The sequence below is a fragment of the Oncorhynchus mykiss genome, chromosome 15, assembly GCF_013265735.2.
Source record: "Oncorhynchus mykiss isolate Arlee chromosome 15, USDA_OmykA_1.1, whole genome shotgun sequence".
Lineage (NCBI taxonomy): Eukaryota > Metazoa > Chordata > Actinopteri > Salmoniformes > Salmonidae > Oncorhynchus > Oncorhynchus mykiss.
Genome location: NC_048579.1, coordinates 45,901,469 through 45,921,131, shown reverse-complemented (window position 1 = coordinate 45,921,131; position 19,663 = coordinate 45,901,469). Strand labels below are relative to the sequence as shown.

General features: G+C 42.1%; 1 protein-coding gene across 1 annotated transcript in view; it reads right to left on the bottom strand.

Moving 5' to 3' along the window:
• The window catches only part of il17rel (interleukin 17 receptor E-like), a 36,723-nt gene extending 17,674 nt beyond the window's left edge, over positions 1–19,049 (bottom strand). Inside the window, exons 1-13 of the mRNA XM_036944446.1 lie at positions 18,729–19,049; positions 12,605–12,632; positions 11,944–12,090; positions 9,233–9,342; positions 8,839–8,953; positions 8,155–8,199; positions 7,762–7,904; positions 5,602–5,673; positions 3,710–3,764; positions 3,437–3,600; positions 3,207–3,251; positions 3,012–3,069; positions 1,812–1,942 (exon numbers count right to left, since the gene is read on the bottom strand). Coding sequence (XP_036800341.1) covers positions 1,812–1,942; positions 3,012–3,069; positions 3,207–3,251; positions 3,437–3,600; positions 3,710–3,764; positions 5,602–5,673; positions 7,762–7,904; positions 8,155–8,199; positions 8,839–8,953; positions 9,233–9,342; positions 11,944–12,090; positions 12,605–12,632; positions 18,729–18,881 — 1,266 coding nt within the window. The 5' untranslated portion in view covers positions 18,882–19,049. The remainder of the gene's footprint in view (positions 1–1,811; positions 1,943–3,011; positions 3,070–3,206; positions 3,252–3,436; positions 3,601–3,709; positions 3,765–5,601; positions 5,674–7,761; positions 7,905–8,154; positions 8,200–8,838; positions 8,954–9,232; positions 9,343–11,943; positions 12,091–12,604; positions 12,633–18,728) is intronic.
• Between the last annotated feature and the right edge of the window lie 614 nt (positions 19,050–19,663).

Here is a 19,663-nt window from a genome sequence, read left to right as displayed (position 1 = left end):
TTGTGATTGAGTAGGGGGAAACAGCTGTGGGCAAGGTTCTGACAGATGGGTGTGTCTTGGTGGTGGTACGGAGCAAATGAGTTTTGCATGGCCTGTCATGGCCGCCAGTATTTCTTCAGGAGCAAGCCAAAAAACGAGGCCAAATCAGCGGGTGTAGTTCCCCTTTAAGTTGATTATGCACGCTGATTGGAGTCATCCTCAGTGGTCAGGATGTGTTGCACCTGACGCTTCGTTAAGTTTCACCTGTGCTGGCACAGGTGATATTTAAGAGCTGCAGAGCCAATGCTCCAGTTGGCATGAGAGATGTTGGAAGAGCTAGGCTGCAGTTTAACTCTCAAAAGCCTATGACTAGAAAGATGAGTGTTGCGGTAGATATCTCAGATAGGGGGGAGTGAGGCCTAAGAGGGTTTTATAAATAAGCATCAACCAGTGGGTCTTGCGATGGGTATACAGAGATGACCAGTTTACAGAGGAGTATAGAGTGCAGTGATGTGTCCTATAAGGAGCATTGGTGGCAAATCTGATGGCCGAATGGTAAAGAACATCTAACCACTCGAGAGCACCCTTACCTGCCGATATATAAATTGTCTCCATAATCTAGCATGAGTAGGATGGTCATCTGAATCAGGGTTGGTTTGGCAGCTGGGGTGAAACAGGAGCGATTATGATAGAGGAAACCAAGTCTAGATTTAACTTTAGCCTGCAGCTTTGATATGTGCTGAGAGAAGGACCGTGTACCGTCTAGCCATACTCCCAAGAACTTGTATGCGGTGATTACCTCAAGCTCTAAACCCTCAGAGGTAGTAATAACACCTGTCGGAAGAGGAGCATTCTTCTTACCAAACCACATGATCTTTGTTTTGGAGGTGTTCAGAAGAAGGTTAACCCTGTCTCCCTCTTTCCTAACCCCTCCCTCTCCCTTCTCCCTCCCACTCCCCCCGCCTCTCCTTCTCTTTCCTAACCCCGCCCTCTCCCTTCTCCCTCCCACTCCCCCCGCCTCTCCTTCTCTTTCCTAACCCCTCCCTCTCCCTTCTCCCTCCCACTCCCCCCGCCTCTCCTTCTCTTTCCTAACCCCTCCCTCTCCCTTCTCCCTCCCACTCCCCTCACCTCTCCTTCTCTTTCCTAACCCCTCCCTCTCCCTTCTCCCTCCCACTCCCCCCGCCTCTCCTTCTCTTTCCTAACCCCTCCCTCTCCCTTCTCCTCCCACTCCCCCCGCCTCTCCTTCTCTTTCCTAACCCCTCCCTCTCCCTTCTCCCTCCCACTCCCCCCGCCTCTCCTTCTCTTTCCTAACCCCTCCCTCTCCCTTCTCCTCCCACTCCCCCCGCCTCTCCTTCTCTTTCCTAACCCCTCCCTCTCCCTTCTCCCTCCCACTCCCCCCGCCTCTCCTTCTCTTTCCTAACCCCTCCCTCTCCCTTCTCCCTCCCACTCCCCTAGCCTCTCCTTCTCTTTCCTACCCCCTTCCTCCTCTCAACTTAAGTTAGTTTGACTGTATCAGGCAACTCTAATGGGCATCCATGGTGGGTGTTAAGACCCTACTCTAGCTTGGCCAGCACTCAGTAGGCACCCCCATTGATGCCTTTCAGAACCTATTTTAAAACCCCACCTGGTTTAGTTTTGGTTGTCAGTGACTCGTTTGTTAGTTCCCTTTATGTTGAGCAATGATTTTTGGTTGGTTATTAGGGAAGTAAGTCGTACAGTCAACACAGCTCCTTGATACAGCAGACTTCATAGTAAGCAAACACCCTTATTTTTTTAAATAATAAGTACTGTTGCCTATGATAAGAATTAGGTGCAGATAGACATGTATTTACCACATGTACAGGGAGTGTGTGTTCTGGGTGGCATGCAGAGGTCCCCGTCTTCACACACACATGAAGAGAGAGGGGTGCTCTGACCCGTGACGTTAAAACCAGCCCCAGCTGGTCGACACCCAGGTCCCAAGCTGGAGAGCAAGGCAATATCATCATTCAACATTACTTACTGTATATACAGTGCCTGCAGTATAGAGCCCCACAGTGGAGGTGTCATAATACCCATAAAACCTTGTGGTCAAACAGGGAAACTTTCAATAGCTTTTCCACCATTAATTTCTCCCATAGGGGATTTTAGAAACACTTAAAATAAGGCCTGTGCTTCATGTAGGCTTACCCTGGCGTGGCGTATTGATAACCATGTAAATCTCTCTCGGACAAAGTGACTTTTATCCATATATTCGACTCGATTTACTCAGACTTGAAAATAGTAATTAGCGTCAAAGTAGACATGCAAAACTACAAATCCCTGCAAGCTCCTGCACGTCATCTCTGGCCGATACCTTTACTTTTGGTATTGTGTCAATTTAAAACTTGCACAAGACCGTTCACAGAATTGTCCATCGAGAGATTCTTACCTTTGCCTCAATTTGGCAGGCTCGTCCAGATCATCATGGCATTTGTAGTTCATTATGATAGCAAATGAGCATTTCAATTTGGGGGGAGGGGGGTAAATGGTCAATACAGGCAAATATACTGAAAAAAGTCACCTTCTCCTAGAGAGATTTACACGGTTATCAAAACATCACACCAGGGTAAGCCTAAACGAAACGCAGCCCTTATTTTAAGTTTCTAAAATCCCTATGGGAAAAAAGAATTGTGTAAAAACGACTCTATATTGGTAATACTAGATAACAGACCTGGGTTCAAATAGTATTTTTTTTTATTTCAAAAACGTTTGAGAGTTTGATGCAGCATGCCTGGAGTGCCATATGGATGGGGTTTGCACTTCTGGTACTATTCCATTGGTCCATTGTGTCAGACAAGTTCAAAAAATGCTATTTGATTCCAGGTGTGCCATAATATTGCATTAGTGTAAAGACTGATACTAGAGTGTGTGTGGTTTCTTATCCTTGGGTGTTATGGGTTTGGCTGATATACAAACTGTGGTGCCCGTTTCCACTTAAAAGTCCGTCATTCACAACTTCAGACGGATCACTCATGATAATTATATGCACACTATTTACAGAGAGCTATTACCTTGGAAATTCCCATCTGCAAAGGGGCACCGGATCCAGGATCCAGAATCTGTTGTAAACTGTACATAAAACAGCCAGGAGCATGCATTTGTTAGATAAATTTGTTCTGCACACTCAAAGGGGATATGTACAGGAAAGTTCAGATAGTAAGTGCATTCAGTTGTTGAATACACCACAGGCGAAGGTGGTGTCTTACCTTCATGCAAAGCTGTGGGTGTGGATCCACTGTGGAGAATGTTATCTGAAAGGAAAGTTAAATGAGGACTTGAATCTATAATAGTTCTTGTAAAACAGTTATCTGGTGATATAGCCTTGGTGCCTGACTGTTTCTATGTCATATCAGTCTTTTGTCTTTGAAACAGCCCTTTAACTGTGAAGGAGTTCAGAGGTACAGATGTGAGGCTGATTGATAGAGAGGCACCTAACCTTCTCCCTGTTGAGGGTCTGTGATGAACCAGCCAGATCGTCACACTCATCGTCCCCTTGTTTTTGGCACAGTGAGATCACCGCAACAACAGGACACACCGGTTCCCATGACAACAACTCCTCCACCGGGTCAAAGTTAATGCCGGACCACAACTCCTTCAGATCTTTGGAGAAAAGAGACGCGGTCAAAAGCAATGCACTGACAATCTTGCAAATTTCACAATCAACCAATTAATAAAACATGCAGTGTAACAGAAGTTGAAGGACACTCACTGTCTCTGAAGGGAAAGACTTGAACTCTGGGTGCATCAGAAGTGGCAGACCAGCCCTGTGGGATAAATATATATATACAGTGCATTCAGAAAGTATTCAGACCACTTGACTTTTTCCACATTGTTACGTTACAGCCTTATTATAAAATGTATTAAATAAAACATCCTCATCAATCTACACACAATACCCCATAATGACAAAGCGTAAACAGGTTTATAGAAATGTTTGCAAATGTATAAAAAATATAAACTTATTTGAATAAGTCCTCCGACCCTTTGCTATGAGACTCGAAATTGAGCTCAGGCGCATCATTTTTAATGCTCCCGAGTGGCGCAGCGCATCTCAGTGCAAGAGGTGTTACTGCAGTCCCTGGTTCGATTCCAGGCTGCATCACATCCGGCCGTGTTTGGGAGTCCCATAGGGAGGCGCACAATTGGCCCAGTGTAGTGTGGGTTTAATTTTAAAAATCGTCCTTGAGATGTTTCTACAACTTGATTGGAGTCCACCTGTGGTAAATTCAATTGATTGGACATGATTTGGAAAGGCACACACCTGTCTATAAAAGGTCCCACAGTTGACAGTCCATGTCAGAGCAAAAACCAAGGCATGAGGTCAAAGGAAATGGCCGTAGAGCTCCGAGACAGGATTGTGTCGAGGCACAGATCTGGGGAAAGGTATAAAAAATATTCTGCAGCATTGAAGGTCCCCGAGAACACAGTGGCCTCCATCATTCTGAAATGTAAGATGTTTGGAACCACCAATACTCTTCCTAGAGCTGGCTGCTCAGCCAAACTGAGCAGTCGGGGGAGAAGGGCCTTGGTCAGGGAGGTGACCATGAACCTGATGGTCACTCTGACAGAGCCTCTGTGGAGATGGGAAAACCTTTCAGAAGGACAACAATCTATGCAGCACTCCACCAATCAGGCCTTTATGGTAGAGTGGCCAGAAGAAAAAGCACATGAAGGGCCCACTTGAAATTTTCCAAAAGGCACCAAAAGACTCATCACCATGAGAAACACGATTCTCTGGTCTGATGAAACCAAGATTGAACTCTTTGGCCTGAATGCCAAGCGTCACATCTTCACCATCCCTACGGTGAAGCATGGTGGTTGCAGCATCATGCTGTGGGGATGTTTTTCAGTAACAAGGACTTTGAGACTAGTCAGGATTGAGGGAAAGATGAGCAGAGCAGAGTACAGCAAGATCCTTGATGAAAACTTGCTCAGGACCTCAGACGGGCGAAGGTTTACCTTCCAACAGGACAAAGACCCTAAGCACAAGGCCAAGGCAATGCAGGAGTGGCTTCGGGACAAGTCTCTTAATATCTTTGAGTGGCCCAGCCAGAGCCCGGACTTGAAGCTGATCTAACATCTCTTAAGAGACCTGAAAATAGCTGTGAAGCAACGCTCCCCATCCAACCTGACAGAGCTTGAGATTATCTGCAGAGAAGATTGGGAGAAACTCCCCAAATACAGGTGTGCCAAGCTATTAGCATCATACCCAAGAACACTCGAGGCTGTAATCGCTGCCAAACGTGCTTCAACAAAGTACTGAGTAAAAGGTCTGGATACTTGTTTAAATGTAATATTTTTTAAGTTAAAAGAAAAAAAAATTGCAGCAATTTCTAAAAACCTTTTTTTGCTTTGTCATTATGGGGTATTGTGTCTAGATGGATGAGGGAAAACATCAATGTAATCCATTTTAGAATAAGGCTGTAACGTAACAAAATGTGAAAAAAGTCCAGGGGTCTTTCGAATGCACTGTAACGCCACAATTTCCACAATACAGTCCAGATCGTCATAGACATTTGATTACATAAAGGTCAAACAAGATTATCTAACAAGAAGATAAATATTGACCTAACTAGATAATGATCAGTTAAACATCTTTACCTCGATGCAGAGACAGGGCAAAGGTGTAGAATACTGCAGAGTAGTATTCTTCAGCACATCCTCCTTTCTGATCTGCGGAGAGGGAACAAGGGTCAGACCTGGGTTCAAACATTATTTGACATATTAGTCTACCTGGAGTGCCAGATGGGCCTGATTTGCAAATTTGCCACTATTACAAATGAAGTTGGAAGTTTACATACACTTAGGTTGGAGTCATTAACTCTACCACTCCATAAATGTCTTATTAACAAACTATAGTTTTGGCAAGTCGGTTAGGACATCTACTTTGTGCATGACACAGGTAATTTTACAAGGAATTGTTTCCAGACAGATTATTTCACTTATAATTCACTGTATCACAAGTGGGACAGACGTTTACATACACTAAGTTGACTGTGCATTTAAACAGCTTGGAAAATTCCAGAAAATTATGTCATGGCTTTTGAAGCTTCTTTTGACATTGTTTGAGTCAATTGGAGGTGTACCTGTGGATGTATTTCAAGGCCTACCATCAAACTCAGTGCCTCATTGCTTGACATCATTGGAAAATCAAAAGCAATCAGCAAAGACCTCAGAAAAAAAATAGGTTGAACCAAAAAGTCTGGTTCATCCTTGGGAGCAATTTCCAAATGCCTGAAGGTACCACGTTCATCTGTACAAACAGTACAAGCAAGTATAAACACCATGGGACCACATATCCATCATACCGCTCAGGAAGGAGACACGTTCTGTCTCCTAGAGATGAACATACTTTGGTGCGAAAAGTGCAAATCAATCCCAAAACAACAGCAAAGGATATTGTGAAGATGCTGGAGGAAACAGGTACAAAAGTATCTATATCCACAGTAAAACGAGTCCTATATCGACATAACCTGAAAGCTCAGCAAGGAAGAAGCCACTGCTCCAAAACCGCCATAAAAAAAGCCAGACTACGGTTTGCAACTGCACATGGGGACAAAGATTGTACTTTTTGGAGAAATGTCCTCTGGTCTGATGAAACAAAAATAGAACTGTTTGGCCATAATGACCAATGTTATGTTTGGAGGAAAAATGGGGAGGCTTGCAAGCCGAAGAACACCATCCCAACCGTGAAGCAAGGGGGTGGCAGCATCATGTTGTGGGGGTGCTTTGCTGCAGGAGGGACTGGTGCACTTCACAAAATTGATGGCATCTTGAGGTAGGATATATTGAAGCAACATCTCAAGACATCAGTCAGGAAGTTAAAGCTTAGTCGCAAATGGGTCTTCCAAATGGACAATGACCCCAAGCATACTTCCAAAGTTGTGGCAAAATGGCTTAAGGACAACAAAGTCAAGTTATTGGAGTGATCATCACAAAGCCCTGACCTCAATCCTATAGAAAATTTGTGGTCAGAACTGAAAAAGTGTGTGCGAGCAAGGAGGCCTCAAAACCTGACTCAGTTACACCAAGCTCAAATTCACCCAACTTATTGTGGGAAGCTTGTGGAAGGCTACCCGAAACGTTTGACCCAAGTTCAACAATTTAAAGGCAACGCTACCAAATACCAATTGAGTGTATGTAAACTTCTGACCCACTGGAAATCTGATGAAAGAAATAAAAGCTGAAATAAATCATTATCTCTATTATTATTCTGACATTTTCACATTCTTAAAATAAGGTGGAGATCCTAACTGACCTAAGACAGGGAATTTTTACTAGGATAAAATGTCATAAATTGTGAAAAACTGAGTTTAAATGTATTTGGCTAAGGTGTATGTAAACTTCCGATTTCAACTGTATATTGGTTCCATTGTGCAAGGCAAGCTCAATCAAGCCCAGGTAAAGTACTTAATTTCAAATGGCATTGGAATCCAGGGTCTGATCGAGTATAGCACAACTGATTTATGATGCCTGTCTCATACCATCTGGTTGAGGCATTTCTATGACCTTCCTCTTCCCTGTGTTACTATCAGAGTATGCACAAAGTATAGTGTTGACTATCACCTCTTTTACAACACTTACTGGCAGTGGGAGGAGTGCCTCAACATTATCAGTGCCTAGCCTGGAATCCACACACTGCTTTCATTTCACTGAGTGAAACAATAGTGAAATATACATTATGGATTCCAGGCTAACCAGGGTCTCACAATTTGAACATTAACGTTTACTCTTTAAGGTCTCCATCTCCGGGAATCTTACCAGTGCGTTGGCCCCTGTGTCTCTACAGGTGTAGTCTTTTCTGTGACACAGTCTCAGGTGATAGTCTTTATCCTCCAGCATGTCTGAGACAGACACAGCCAGCTCCTTTCTGTCTGAGTCCACAGTGTACGCTAGCCTCCCAGCTGTCATAGGACACAGTTAGTCAGTAATCACACAGTCAAGGGAAATGAGTGCACTGCCAATATCTGTAGGCTGATTTGTACACAAGGAAATACAGAATGAGTATATTGTTGTCGGGTTTGGCAAGGCAAAAATGTAGCCTTGTTGAACGCAGAAATAGTCTGTCATTGTAACCCATGCTAAGGGATATCTAGAGTGATTCAATTGTTGTGAACTATAGAACAATAGAGAAATAAAATCTATCAAACTTACTGATGCATTCTGGAATGTTACTCCGAAGATCTCTGCTGCTACATTCTGAAATATAGTTTAAAACCAAGTTAAGGTTTGTTCTCTGTGAAACAAACAATGCTTCGACATATGATCATTGTGTATGCACATTGAGTAAGAGCATGACTACCCTGCTGATCAAGCTGGTCTATGCTGTTTTGCTCAGCAGGGTAGTGTGACTTTCGGTTAGGAAATGAGGGTTTTATGACATTTAAGTGTTTCTGCATTAGACATTTGCTGACTCACTAGTTTTGCTTATGAACGCCTGCAGTGTCAGTTTACTCACCCAACTCAATAGCTCTTAAATAATCAAAGTACAGTCAGGTTTAACCAACATGATCCATTGGGAATCTGTGTGTGCAAGATGCTGAAATGGCGATTTCAATCAATCGGTTGATATTATGGCCACCTAATCATCTCCCTCATTCCTAATTGGCATATATCCTCACCTCTACACCATGCTAGCTGATGTGTAGTGAGCGTTCTGGCACAAGATGGTTGCAGTAAATCACCTGTGAGTGCCACACATTGTTGCTGGAAGAGGTAAGTTTCCCCTGTATTATGTAAAGCGCTTTGAGTACCTCAGTTAGTAGAAAGGCTCTATATAAATCCAATCCATTATTAGTATTATTTTTATTCACCATTGATCACGGTCCTCATCCTCACCTGGGACTTGGTAAGTGCTTGTCCAGGTGACTCCACAGTAGCTTGGATTTGTCTTTAGAGAGACGTGAACGTATTGACCTGGCCACACCTCAGAGCAGTCATTCTGAACCTCCAACTTGAGAAAGAGAGAAGGAAAAGAAACAAATAAACATACCAGCCATTACAAGTGTTCTTAAGCCAGATCCATATCTGTTCCTATCAATAGAGAAGTGTTTTTGTTGCCACAAGCACACATTAATGTACAGAAATGTTTTGCTTGGCTTTGATTAACAAAGTGTAATGTTCACAAAAAAAAAATATCTGACTGTACCTGTTGTCCCTCCAGTCTCTCTGTAGTAGTGTGTAGTAGTTTGTAGTGTGGTAGGGTGCATGGTGTGGTAGTGTACTACTGTACCTGCTGTCCCTCCAGTCTCTCTCTGGCTACTCTGGGGAAGCTGACGAGCCTACAGATTTCCAACATCATCCCTGCGGTGACAGTGCATATGGAGACGCCATGGATGTGCTCTGAGGAAAAGTACCATTAAAAAAATCACGAGAAAACAAGCTATACAGGGTCAGTACAAGTACCGTAATTACAGTGTATATGTGTGTGTGTGTGTCAGGGTTGAGCTCTATTCAAATAGAATGCAGTCAATTCAGGAAGTAAACAAATATGACATTTCAATAACCAAAAAAAGTTATTCTCAATAAATTGAAAAGTAGAAATTATTTATTTAAAAACTTTTTAAATGTCAGAATTTTTTTATATTTAAATTTGAGCACTTCCTGAATTGGCTGCCTTCAACCTGTGTGTGTGTGAGCGTACGTGCATGTCACATGCGCTACAGGAAGCAGCGTGACCCTGAATCAAAGGGCCAGATAAGATATTATCGCAGGGGTTTCCCCCCTCAGGCCACCATCTCGCTCTCAGCTGTACAGAACTGACTATGGAAGTACCTACTATGGCTCCTTTCATAGTAGTCTATCTGGTTTCAGTGGTATGCTGTTTTCACAACATAGGTTGCATTCCAAAAACTTAACAGAAACACCCTCTCCCCTCAGCTCTCAAATTAAGTGGACACTTCTGATGACATGCTATGACGTCTGACGAGCTTACACTTGCAGGGCAAGGGAGGAAGGAATGTTTTTTTTTTAAATGGACCACCTTCGTCAGGAAATGTGTCACTCGTTCGTCCCGCGACGATTGTGTTTTCAGCCACCGGTAGCTTGTGGGTGCTTTTTATGCGCTACAGTCAATAATGATTGCATGTCTACTTGTATTAACTATATCATTATTAATATATGCCTACTGTATGATAGCTAGAAAATGAATTAGCTGACTAACGTTAGCCTGCCTAGCTGGAACCTCTGAAGAAGGAAAATGTTTTATTTCTACAATTTCCAAAAGCTAACCAAACAAAAACATGATTACTTTTACGATAAGTGTTTGTGCATTAGTAGCACAATTTCTAACTTATTTACATTTGTTTTTAACTTACACTTGAATGTTGACTCCATATTGACATTGAGATTTTACGTTTTGTCTGACTTTAATTAGCGGATGTACAAACATCGCGGTTTGAATTATGGGGCAGACTTTTAACCCTCCATAACTGTCTACAAGACTATTGCAGCTCAGTGGGTGTAACATTTATTGACAATTTTGATACCTTCTGGAAACAAAGCTCATGTTGTAAATAGGATGGGATCCACCCAAATCATTCAGATCCCAGATCCTTCCACAGCATTTTAAGGCTGCGTTGAGACAATTACTTATCAATGATCCAAGCCCAGCTCATTTATCCCTACCATTGTGCCGCTGAGTTGTCATAATGTTTCAGCAAATGTACATTATGCCAGCGGTGTTGGAAGGCACAATGTAAGTAACCTAATTGATGTCCCTCTTACTGCTCTGAATGCCTCTGCTGATCCCACAGCCTTTGTATGCGGTAATCATGTGCCTATGAACCAGAGTGATACTGTTAGCACTGAGGCGGTGTGCCCTAGTAGGAAGTCCACTGTGTGCAGCACTAACACAAATAACATGAGCATGTCTACCTCTGCTAAGCTTCCCAGTAGGCAATAAAAACAATCAAGCATCCCAGAAAACTGCTAAAAATAGCCCACGTTAGCACATGTACAGTGGGGCAAAAAAGTATTTAGTCAGCCACCAAAAGTTCTCCCACTTAAAAATATGAGAGATGCCTGTAATTTTCATCATTCATCACTTCAACTATGACAGACAAAATTAGAAAAATAAATCCAGAAAATCACATTGTAGGATTTTTTATGAATTTATTTGCAAATTATGGTGGAAATCAGCCAATCAGGATGCTGCCTTGTAGGCTGTTTCATATGTAAGGCTCTGCCGACAGCCTTCAAGGCAGCATTCTGATATCAGCCTCAGAGGCTACTATTGAGTCTGATCACCCTGCAAGGAATAGCGCTCTCCCCCTGGATTAGATGTGCATCTAACTATAAATTACTTTGACAGCTAATCTGCCTGCAATGAGCATTACCTATGAAACAGCCTACAAGGCAGCATCCTGATTTGTTAGCCTTTAAGGCTAAAATTTAACCTGATCAGCCTATCAGGAATGGAGCTCACCCACTGTAAATGCAAATGATCCACTAAACACGGTGTCCCTTAAAATACACATATCTGTTATGCAAGCTAACAACCAGCATAGATAACAAGCTAGCTTCCTAGCTAACAAGACTACCGAGCTAACTCACAAGACTAGCCAAGTTAGCTGCGTGGTTCTTTGCATGCAATGGCTCTGGTCTTTGGGGCAGCATGCAGCCCGGGAGACAGTGCTGGCTCAGGCATTGTTCAGGGCTTACATGCCCCGCATTGCGATCAATGCAGCCACAGGGCTCGTTGATTAAGTGGTTATCGTGCACCTGAACAAATTCATGGGTAATGCATGATACTTTTGATTATCTCGTGACCTCGACATGTAGTGATAATGAGTGTGTAGTGATAATGAGATAAATAAGTTATCTTGACATAACGAGGGACCAATTTTTTTGAATATGTCCTCTCTGGACTTCCCGTAAATTCTTGACGTTGACAAGGCAGAAAATATTTCAACATGAAATCTCAAAACAGAGAGCCCAACCTACCACTGAGCTGAAGAGCAGTGTGAACTCGAAAGTGAAGAGAGCACTTCTGTTTCCCCTCACACCTCATCACTGTGGACAGGCTGACGTTGTGGAAGACAACACTGGTGTTGAGGCCTGCTTTCTGGGTCCTGCATGGGGCAAAGGAATCTGTATGGGGAAACAGGAGGTTAAAGTCAGTGGATGTATTCAAGTTCAAGCTTTTTTCCATAATAAATTCATTGGAAATCTTACTCACATTCAAAATAGCTAAACTTTCAGGACAAATGTATACAAATATACAACAACCAGCAATATCTAACAGCCAGCAATGTAGTGACAAGAAAGGAGTCAACTCTACTCATACTTCATGTGAAAGCCCTGACTACTACCTTATCAGATGATAGATATCAAATCAAATTGTAGTCTACTTGGACTATGACTATTGTACTGTATGGGGGGTCCATGCTTCAATGAACAAACCTGCAAAAGTTGTATCACTCAGACCACCCATACCTCAAACATTGGAACTGGATCCTTGTATTGTAAATGTATTTCAGACCTCAATTTATATCTGATCACAGGACCCATCAGAGATTTACCATAGTGTCATTGTCAACACAATCAAGCACACACACAGAGTATAACAACATTGTTTGTAATGGGTATATTGTAATGCACTCACAGTGGGTTTTACTTTTGCAATGGAGGCCCTGCAGAGAGAAGATGAAAGACAATGTAAGATATTTATTTATGCACTTGATATACTCTTTATACTACTTATACACATTATACACTTAAGAGAGTACTCACAACCCCAGCTGTGCAGTACAACAACAAAAAACAAGCCCAGCTGGCCACTATTCCGGCTAACAATTCTAGGGAGAGAGTACGTTTTTGTAACATTACCCGTAATGTTCCCCTAATGTTTGATTGTCCAGTTTTCCATTAGTTAGAGGTACATTATGTAAGCAAAAACCGTCTGAGAACCTTTTTCAGCATGTTTGTGTTTGTGTGAACATTCCCTCAAACAGAACATATCTAGAATGTGGTTACAATGTTCTCAGAATATACAACAATGTTCTAGACGCGTTTCATGGGAAGTTTCAAGAACATTTGCGTCCAGTTTTCTAAGGGTTAGGAGAATATTGCAGGAACATTTGTGTATCAGTTGTCAGGACATCGCCTGATTGTCCCAAAGAAAAGTTCTCCCCCCAAAAAATGTAATTACACATTGTTGCTATTGCCAAGTCCATCAAGGCCCTGATTGGTGAACCACTGATCTTTTTTGTCTGTTGGCAAGGTTATGGATACTGACACACACAATGCTTTTCACTTACATATTTGACAAACATGATTACATTGTGCATGTTCATTTCTACAGTCATTATTATTCAATATGTTCTCACCTGGGATTTGAACTCATAACTTATCAGTTCACACCATTCACATCTTTTTACGCCACCATGCCTGTCGGTTATCAGTTCATTTGACTATTCTCTCATCTTTTACTTATTTCCAACAAAGACAAAATGCAGTAAATAGGAATTTGGTTTTAAAATCTTTGATCTGTTGTATAGGCCAGGTACAGTATATTATCTGATAAATGTGGTATTTTGTTTCCTGACATTGTCCCGAAGCCACTCCTGCGTTGTTTTGGCTGTGTGCTTAGCCTCTCTGGGATAGGGGGTGGTATTATCACGTCCAGATGAAAAGTGTGCCCAAAGTAAACTGCCTGCTACTCAGAACCAGAAGCTAGGATGTGCATATTATTAGTAGATTTGGATAGGGAACACTCTGAAGTTTCTAAAACTGTTTGAATAAAGTCTGTGAGTATAACAGAACTGATTTGGCAGGTGAAACCCCGAGCACAATCCATCCAGGGAAAACATTTCTTGAGGTTAATCTGTTTTCCATTGGTTTTCTATGGCAAGCCCATTTTAATAGAAATATGCTTGCAGTTCCTATAGCTTCCACTAGATGTCAACAGTCTTTAGAAATTGGTTGATGTTTTTCTTTTGAGAAATGATGAAGTAGCCCTGTTATTTTCCTGCGTCACTCCAGGTGCACTCTAATGTTTTGGTGCGTGCGACCTGGAACGTGCTTCACTTTGTTTTCGTCCGGTATTGAACGCAGTTTATTTTATCGATTTTATTTACGTAAAAAAATACCTAAAGTTGTATTAGGAAAGTTGTTTGAAATGTTTGGACAAAGATTACAGGTAACTTATGAGATATTTTGTAGTCATGTAGTGCGAGTTGGAACCAGTGTTTTTCTGGATCAAACGCGCCAAATAAATTGACATTTTGGGTTTCAGACGTGGCTGTCATATGCCTTTTACTGAGGAGTGGCTTCCGTCTGGCCACTCTACCATAAAAGCCTGATTGGTGGAGTGTTGCAGAAATGGTTGTCCTTCTGGAAGGTTCTCCCATCTAGACAGAGGAACTCTGGAGCTCTGTCAGTGACCATCAGGTTCTTGGTCACCTCCCTAACCGAAGCCCTTCTCCTCCGATTGTTCAGTTTGGCTGGGCAGCCAGCTCTTGGTGGAGTCTTGATGGTTCTAAACTTTTTCCATTTAAGAATGATGGAGGCCACTGTGTTGTTGGGGACCTTCAATGATGCAGAAATGTTTTGGTACCCTTCCTCAGATCTGTGCCTCGACACAGTCGTGTCTATGGAATATACCTTCGACATTGGGGCTTGGTTTTTGCTCTGACATGGACTGTCAACTGGGACCTTATATAGATAGGTGTGTGCATTTCCAAATCATGTCCAATCAATTGAATTTGCCACGTGTTCTCCAATCAAGTTGTAGACACATCTCAAGGATTATCAATGGAAACAGGATGCACCTGAGCTCAATTTCGAGTCTCATAGCAAAAGGTCTGAATACTTATGTAAATCCAATTGGCACAATAATAAAAAATCCCCATCAAAATCGGTCAGTTTAAGCTACAGATATGTTTTTGTTGCATGGGCTGCATCTCAATCTATAACCCCTGCCAATAGCCCGGTCTCATAAACTAGACGTAAAATCCGGGACACTCAAATTAGTATGATACGTTACATTTGGTATGGTCACATAAGACAGGTGGTTACTTAAGGCAAAAACGAAAGTAGGATGGATGGGTGTGTGTATAACGGGAACGTCTAGCAACACAAAGGTTGTGAGTTCAAATCTGATCACAGATTACTTTTGCATTTTAGGTCATTAGCAACTTTGCAACTACTTACTACTTTTTAGCTACATTGCAACCATCTTTTTCAGGACCCTGTTTTTCAAAGATAATTCGTAAAAATCCAAATAACTTCAAAGATCTTCATTGTAAAGGTTTTAAACACTGTTTCCCATGCTTGTTCAATGAACCATAAACATTAATCAATTAATTAATTCAAATTAATGAACATGCACCTGTGGAACGGTCGTTAAGACACTAACAGCTTACAGATAGTAGGCAATTAAGGTCACAGTTATGAAAACTTAAGACACTAAAGAGGCCTTTCTACTGACTCTGAAGAACACCAAAAGAAAGATGCCCAGGGTCCCTGCTCATCTGCGTGAATGTGCCTTAGGCATTATGCAAGGAGGCATGATGACTGCAGATGTGGCCAGGGCAATAAATTGCAATGTCCGTACTGTGAGATGCCTAAGACAGCGTTACAGGGAGACAGGACCGGACAGCTGATTGTCCTAGCAGTGGCAGACCACATGTAACATCACCTGGACAGGATCTGTACATCCGAACATCACACCTGTGGGACAGGTACAGGATGGCATCAACAACTTCCCGAGTTACACCAATAACGCACAATCCCTCCATCAGTGCTCAGACTAACCGCAATAGGCTGAGAGAGGCTGGACTGAGGGCTTGTAGGCTTGTTGTAAGGCAGGTCCTCACCAGACATCACCGGCAACAACATCACCTATGGGCACAAACCCCTCGTCGCTGGACCAGACTGGACTGGCAAAAAGCGCCCTTCACTGATGAGTCGCAATTTTGTCTCGGATTCGCGCTTATCGTTGAAGGAATGAACGTTACACCGAGGCCTGTACTCTGGAGCGGGATCAATTTGGAGGTGGAGTGGCCGTCATGGTCTGGGGTGGTGTGTCACAGCATCTGAGTGAGCTTGTTGTCATTGCAGGCAATCTCAACGCTGTGCGTTACAGGGAAGACATCCTCCTCCCTCATGTGGTACCCTTCTTGCAGGCTCATCCTGACATGACCCTCCAGCATGACAATGCCACCAGCCATACTGCTCGTTCGGTGTGTGATTTCCTGCAAGACAGGAATGTCAGTGTTCTGCCACGGCCAGCGAAGAGCCCGGATCTCAATCCCATTGAGCATGTCTGGGACCTGTTGGATCGGAGGGTGAGGGCTAGGGCCATTCCCCCCCAGAAATGTCCGGGAACTTGTAGGTGCCTTGGTGGAAGAGTGGGGTAACATCTCACAGCAAGAACTGGTAAATCCACGAGGAGGAGATGCACTGCAGTACTTAATGTAGCTGGTGGCCACACCAGATACTGACTGTTACTTTTGATTTTGACCCCTCCTTTTTTCAGGGACACATTATTCCATTTCTGTTAGTCACATGTCTGTGGAACTTGTTCAGTTTATGTCTCAGTTGTTGAATCTTGTTATGTTCATACAAATATTTACACATGTTAAGTTTGCTGAAAATAAATGCAGTTGACAGTGAGAGGACGTTTATTTTTTTTACCCTTTAACCAAACTTCTAAACTCTAACCACAACCCTCAACCCTAGCCTAGCTAACGTGAGCCAACTAGCTAACTTTATCCATCTAGCTAGAATTCGTAACATATCATACGTTTTGCAAATTAGTAACATATGGAACTTTTGCTAATTCGTAAAGTATTGTACATTTTGCAAATTGTAATTCGTAACATATAATACAAATTGGTTGATGGACATTTGCTAATTAATACATAACATTTTAAATGTAACATATCATACTAAATGAGGTCGCTCAGATTTACATAATATAATAATACGAAATGCTCAGAAACCAGCATCTGCTGTGAAAGTTGGCAGAGGTAAAGTGGTGTTTTTCAGACCATGAGACATCCCGAAACTCGGTCTTCTCACGAAAACGTCTGTAGCATCCGAATGGAAATACCCCTCTATGGAACAACAAGACTCTCACGAACACGGTGTTCTCAGTTTTGGTCTACAACTCCCACAAGCATCACGGGACTCGTCTGAAGTCCGTACAGCCTATCTGCATACTTCTGTCTGTAGCGTCCGAACACACTAATATGACCCCTCTATTGAAAGGTGAGTCTCTCACGAACACATACATGTCGGTTGTTTCGCTTCGAGACTAGTCTGAAGGTAGCTGGTCAAATTCAATATTTCATCGGATTATTGTTTTCGATCTTTTTTAATAGCTTAAGGGGTTCCAGAGGAGGCTGGTGGGAGGGGATATAGGAGGAGGGGCTCATTGTAACGGATGGAATGGAATTAATGGAACGGAGTCAAATGTGGTTTCCATATGTTTGATGTGTTTGATAGTGTTCCATTTATTCCATTCAAGACATTACAATGAGCCTGTCCTCCTATAGCTCCTCCCATCAGCCTCTGATGCGAACACAGGCAGAAAGTATCAAGGCTAACAGAGGAGTATACTACAAAGCAGGATCAATGAGCTAGCCAGATAACATTGACAAGCAACCGGAAATAACTATTTTATAGCTCATATTCTTGATGATGAATGTTGGGATCACAAAATCCACCAAATTTGCTAGCGGTGCTAATGCAGATGTAGGATCTAAATTTGATCCAGTTTACAGCTACAGTACAGCAGGAAAATAGTCCTGCAGCAACAGGAACTTGAAATTATTATATGGATTGTAATTCATGGACATTTTTTGTAGCGGTTGATACATTTTTTGTTTGGGCAAAACCAGTCTGACATTTTAAAGTGGAAATTCTGAAATGTAGGAGCCTTTTCAAACCTTGAATACAGTACAAGTCTGCATTTCATGGAAAGGCAACAGAAGAGGGATCCAATTAAGATCCTACATTTTGTAGCTCTTAAAATACTGCATGTGATTATTTTTTTTTAAATATAATTTTACACACTTTATATCTGATTCTGGGATTCGTCATTAAAGTTCAGAATGGAGTATATATTTCATATAAATATATTATATCAAGATTTTAAATAACACAGCTACCCTTTCAAAGCCTCCTGCGACCCAATTTGGGTCTCCAACCACCAGTTAAGAATCTATCCAGTGCGTGATATAGGGTCGTTTTGTAATCGTTAAACTACATCACAATATTGAAGTTTCAAATGGTCAACACACCTAAGTGATAACTCTTCATGTCCTACACTCAGCCACTGTGTTTCACTGTATTAAATGTAAAAGTCAGAGTATAGTCAGAGCCACTTCCAAATGAAGTGATGAACTCTAATGGTGTAGCAACTCTACAGAATCATTATAATCCTTTACTTTGTTTGGTTGCCATGGTTGCTCAGAATATATGGGGATTATGATATCAAGGTTCTATTACGTGCAAGAGGGAAAATATGATACACTGATACTACAACCTATTGGTCATTGGCCATTGGCCATATGACAAACACGACTCTCACTTCTGATTACTGATAACAGTACAGTATGCTCTGTTTGTAGTTAAGCTATAGTCTGTTTTTAGAAGCAATAGTAATAATATTAGCAGTAGTATTCAAAGTGAAAGCAGCTATGCTGCTCATAGACACTTGAGAAGTGTTTGAAACAGAAACAGTGTTTCCTCAGAAAGATACAGGAAGGGTGATTTCCTACCTTGGAGCATCTGGTTTTACATTCCTGGATCCTCTCCATTCCTTCCCCTTGGGCCAGAGAGAGCCCATAGAGAGACACCATCAATATAGTAGTTAAAATCATCTTCTTCACTCCCAGTCCTGCGACCTCACTATAGTGCTGAAGTCTGTTCATAGTTTGGTTGGGAGAAGTCTTCTTTCAGGTATGCTGGTTTGGTATTGTACTCTAGCTGTGTGAGGCAGGCGGCTGGTCTGTAGCTAACCCTGTCTGTCACTGTGCCTGTTCCAGTAAGGGATGGTTGTAGTGTAGTAGATGGTTCACAGACAAGAGAGACAGAAGCCCCACAGATGACAAGTAGGGCGATGATTGCATTTTAAATAGAGGGAAATCTAGAGCCTGCCCACAAGGCTCTCTCCCTCTCCCTATCCCTCTCTCTCTCTCTCTCTCTCTCTCTCTCTCTCTCTCTCTCTCTCTCTCTCTCTCTCTCTCTCTCTCTCTCTCTCTCTCTCTCTTTCTCTCTATATATATATATATATATATATATATATATATATATATCTTTCAGTTATTCTTAACCACTTAATTGTTTGAAATCTGATTTCTTCTAAACATTTCAAGACACTAGACATTGCCCAGGTATATTGGCGACAATATTGTGCAATGTATCAAGGTGGGGCAGCTTTTAGTATTTATTTTCTGTCAGCAGAATTATTTCCTTCAGGTTCCTAAAGAAAGTATTGCCTTTAGAGTCAGATATTTTATGGGCTACATGCAGTAGCTAGTATTACTACTGCTATGGGTACTTAGTCCAAAATATGTTACAGTATTGCTATTGTAAGAAAATCAAACCAGTAACTCATCATACAACAAAAATATAGATTGTAATTTGTCCATGAAATGTAATGTTTATGCATTGCCGTTATGAATAGACTGGTGCAGATTATGCAGATTATGAA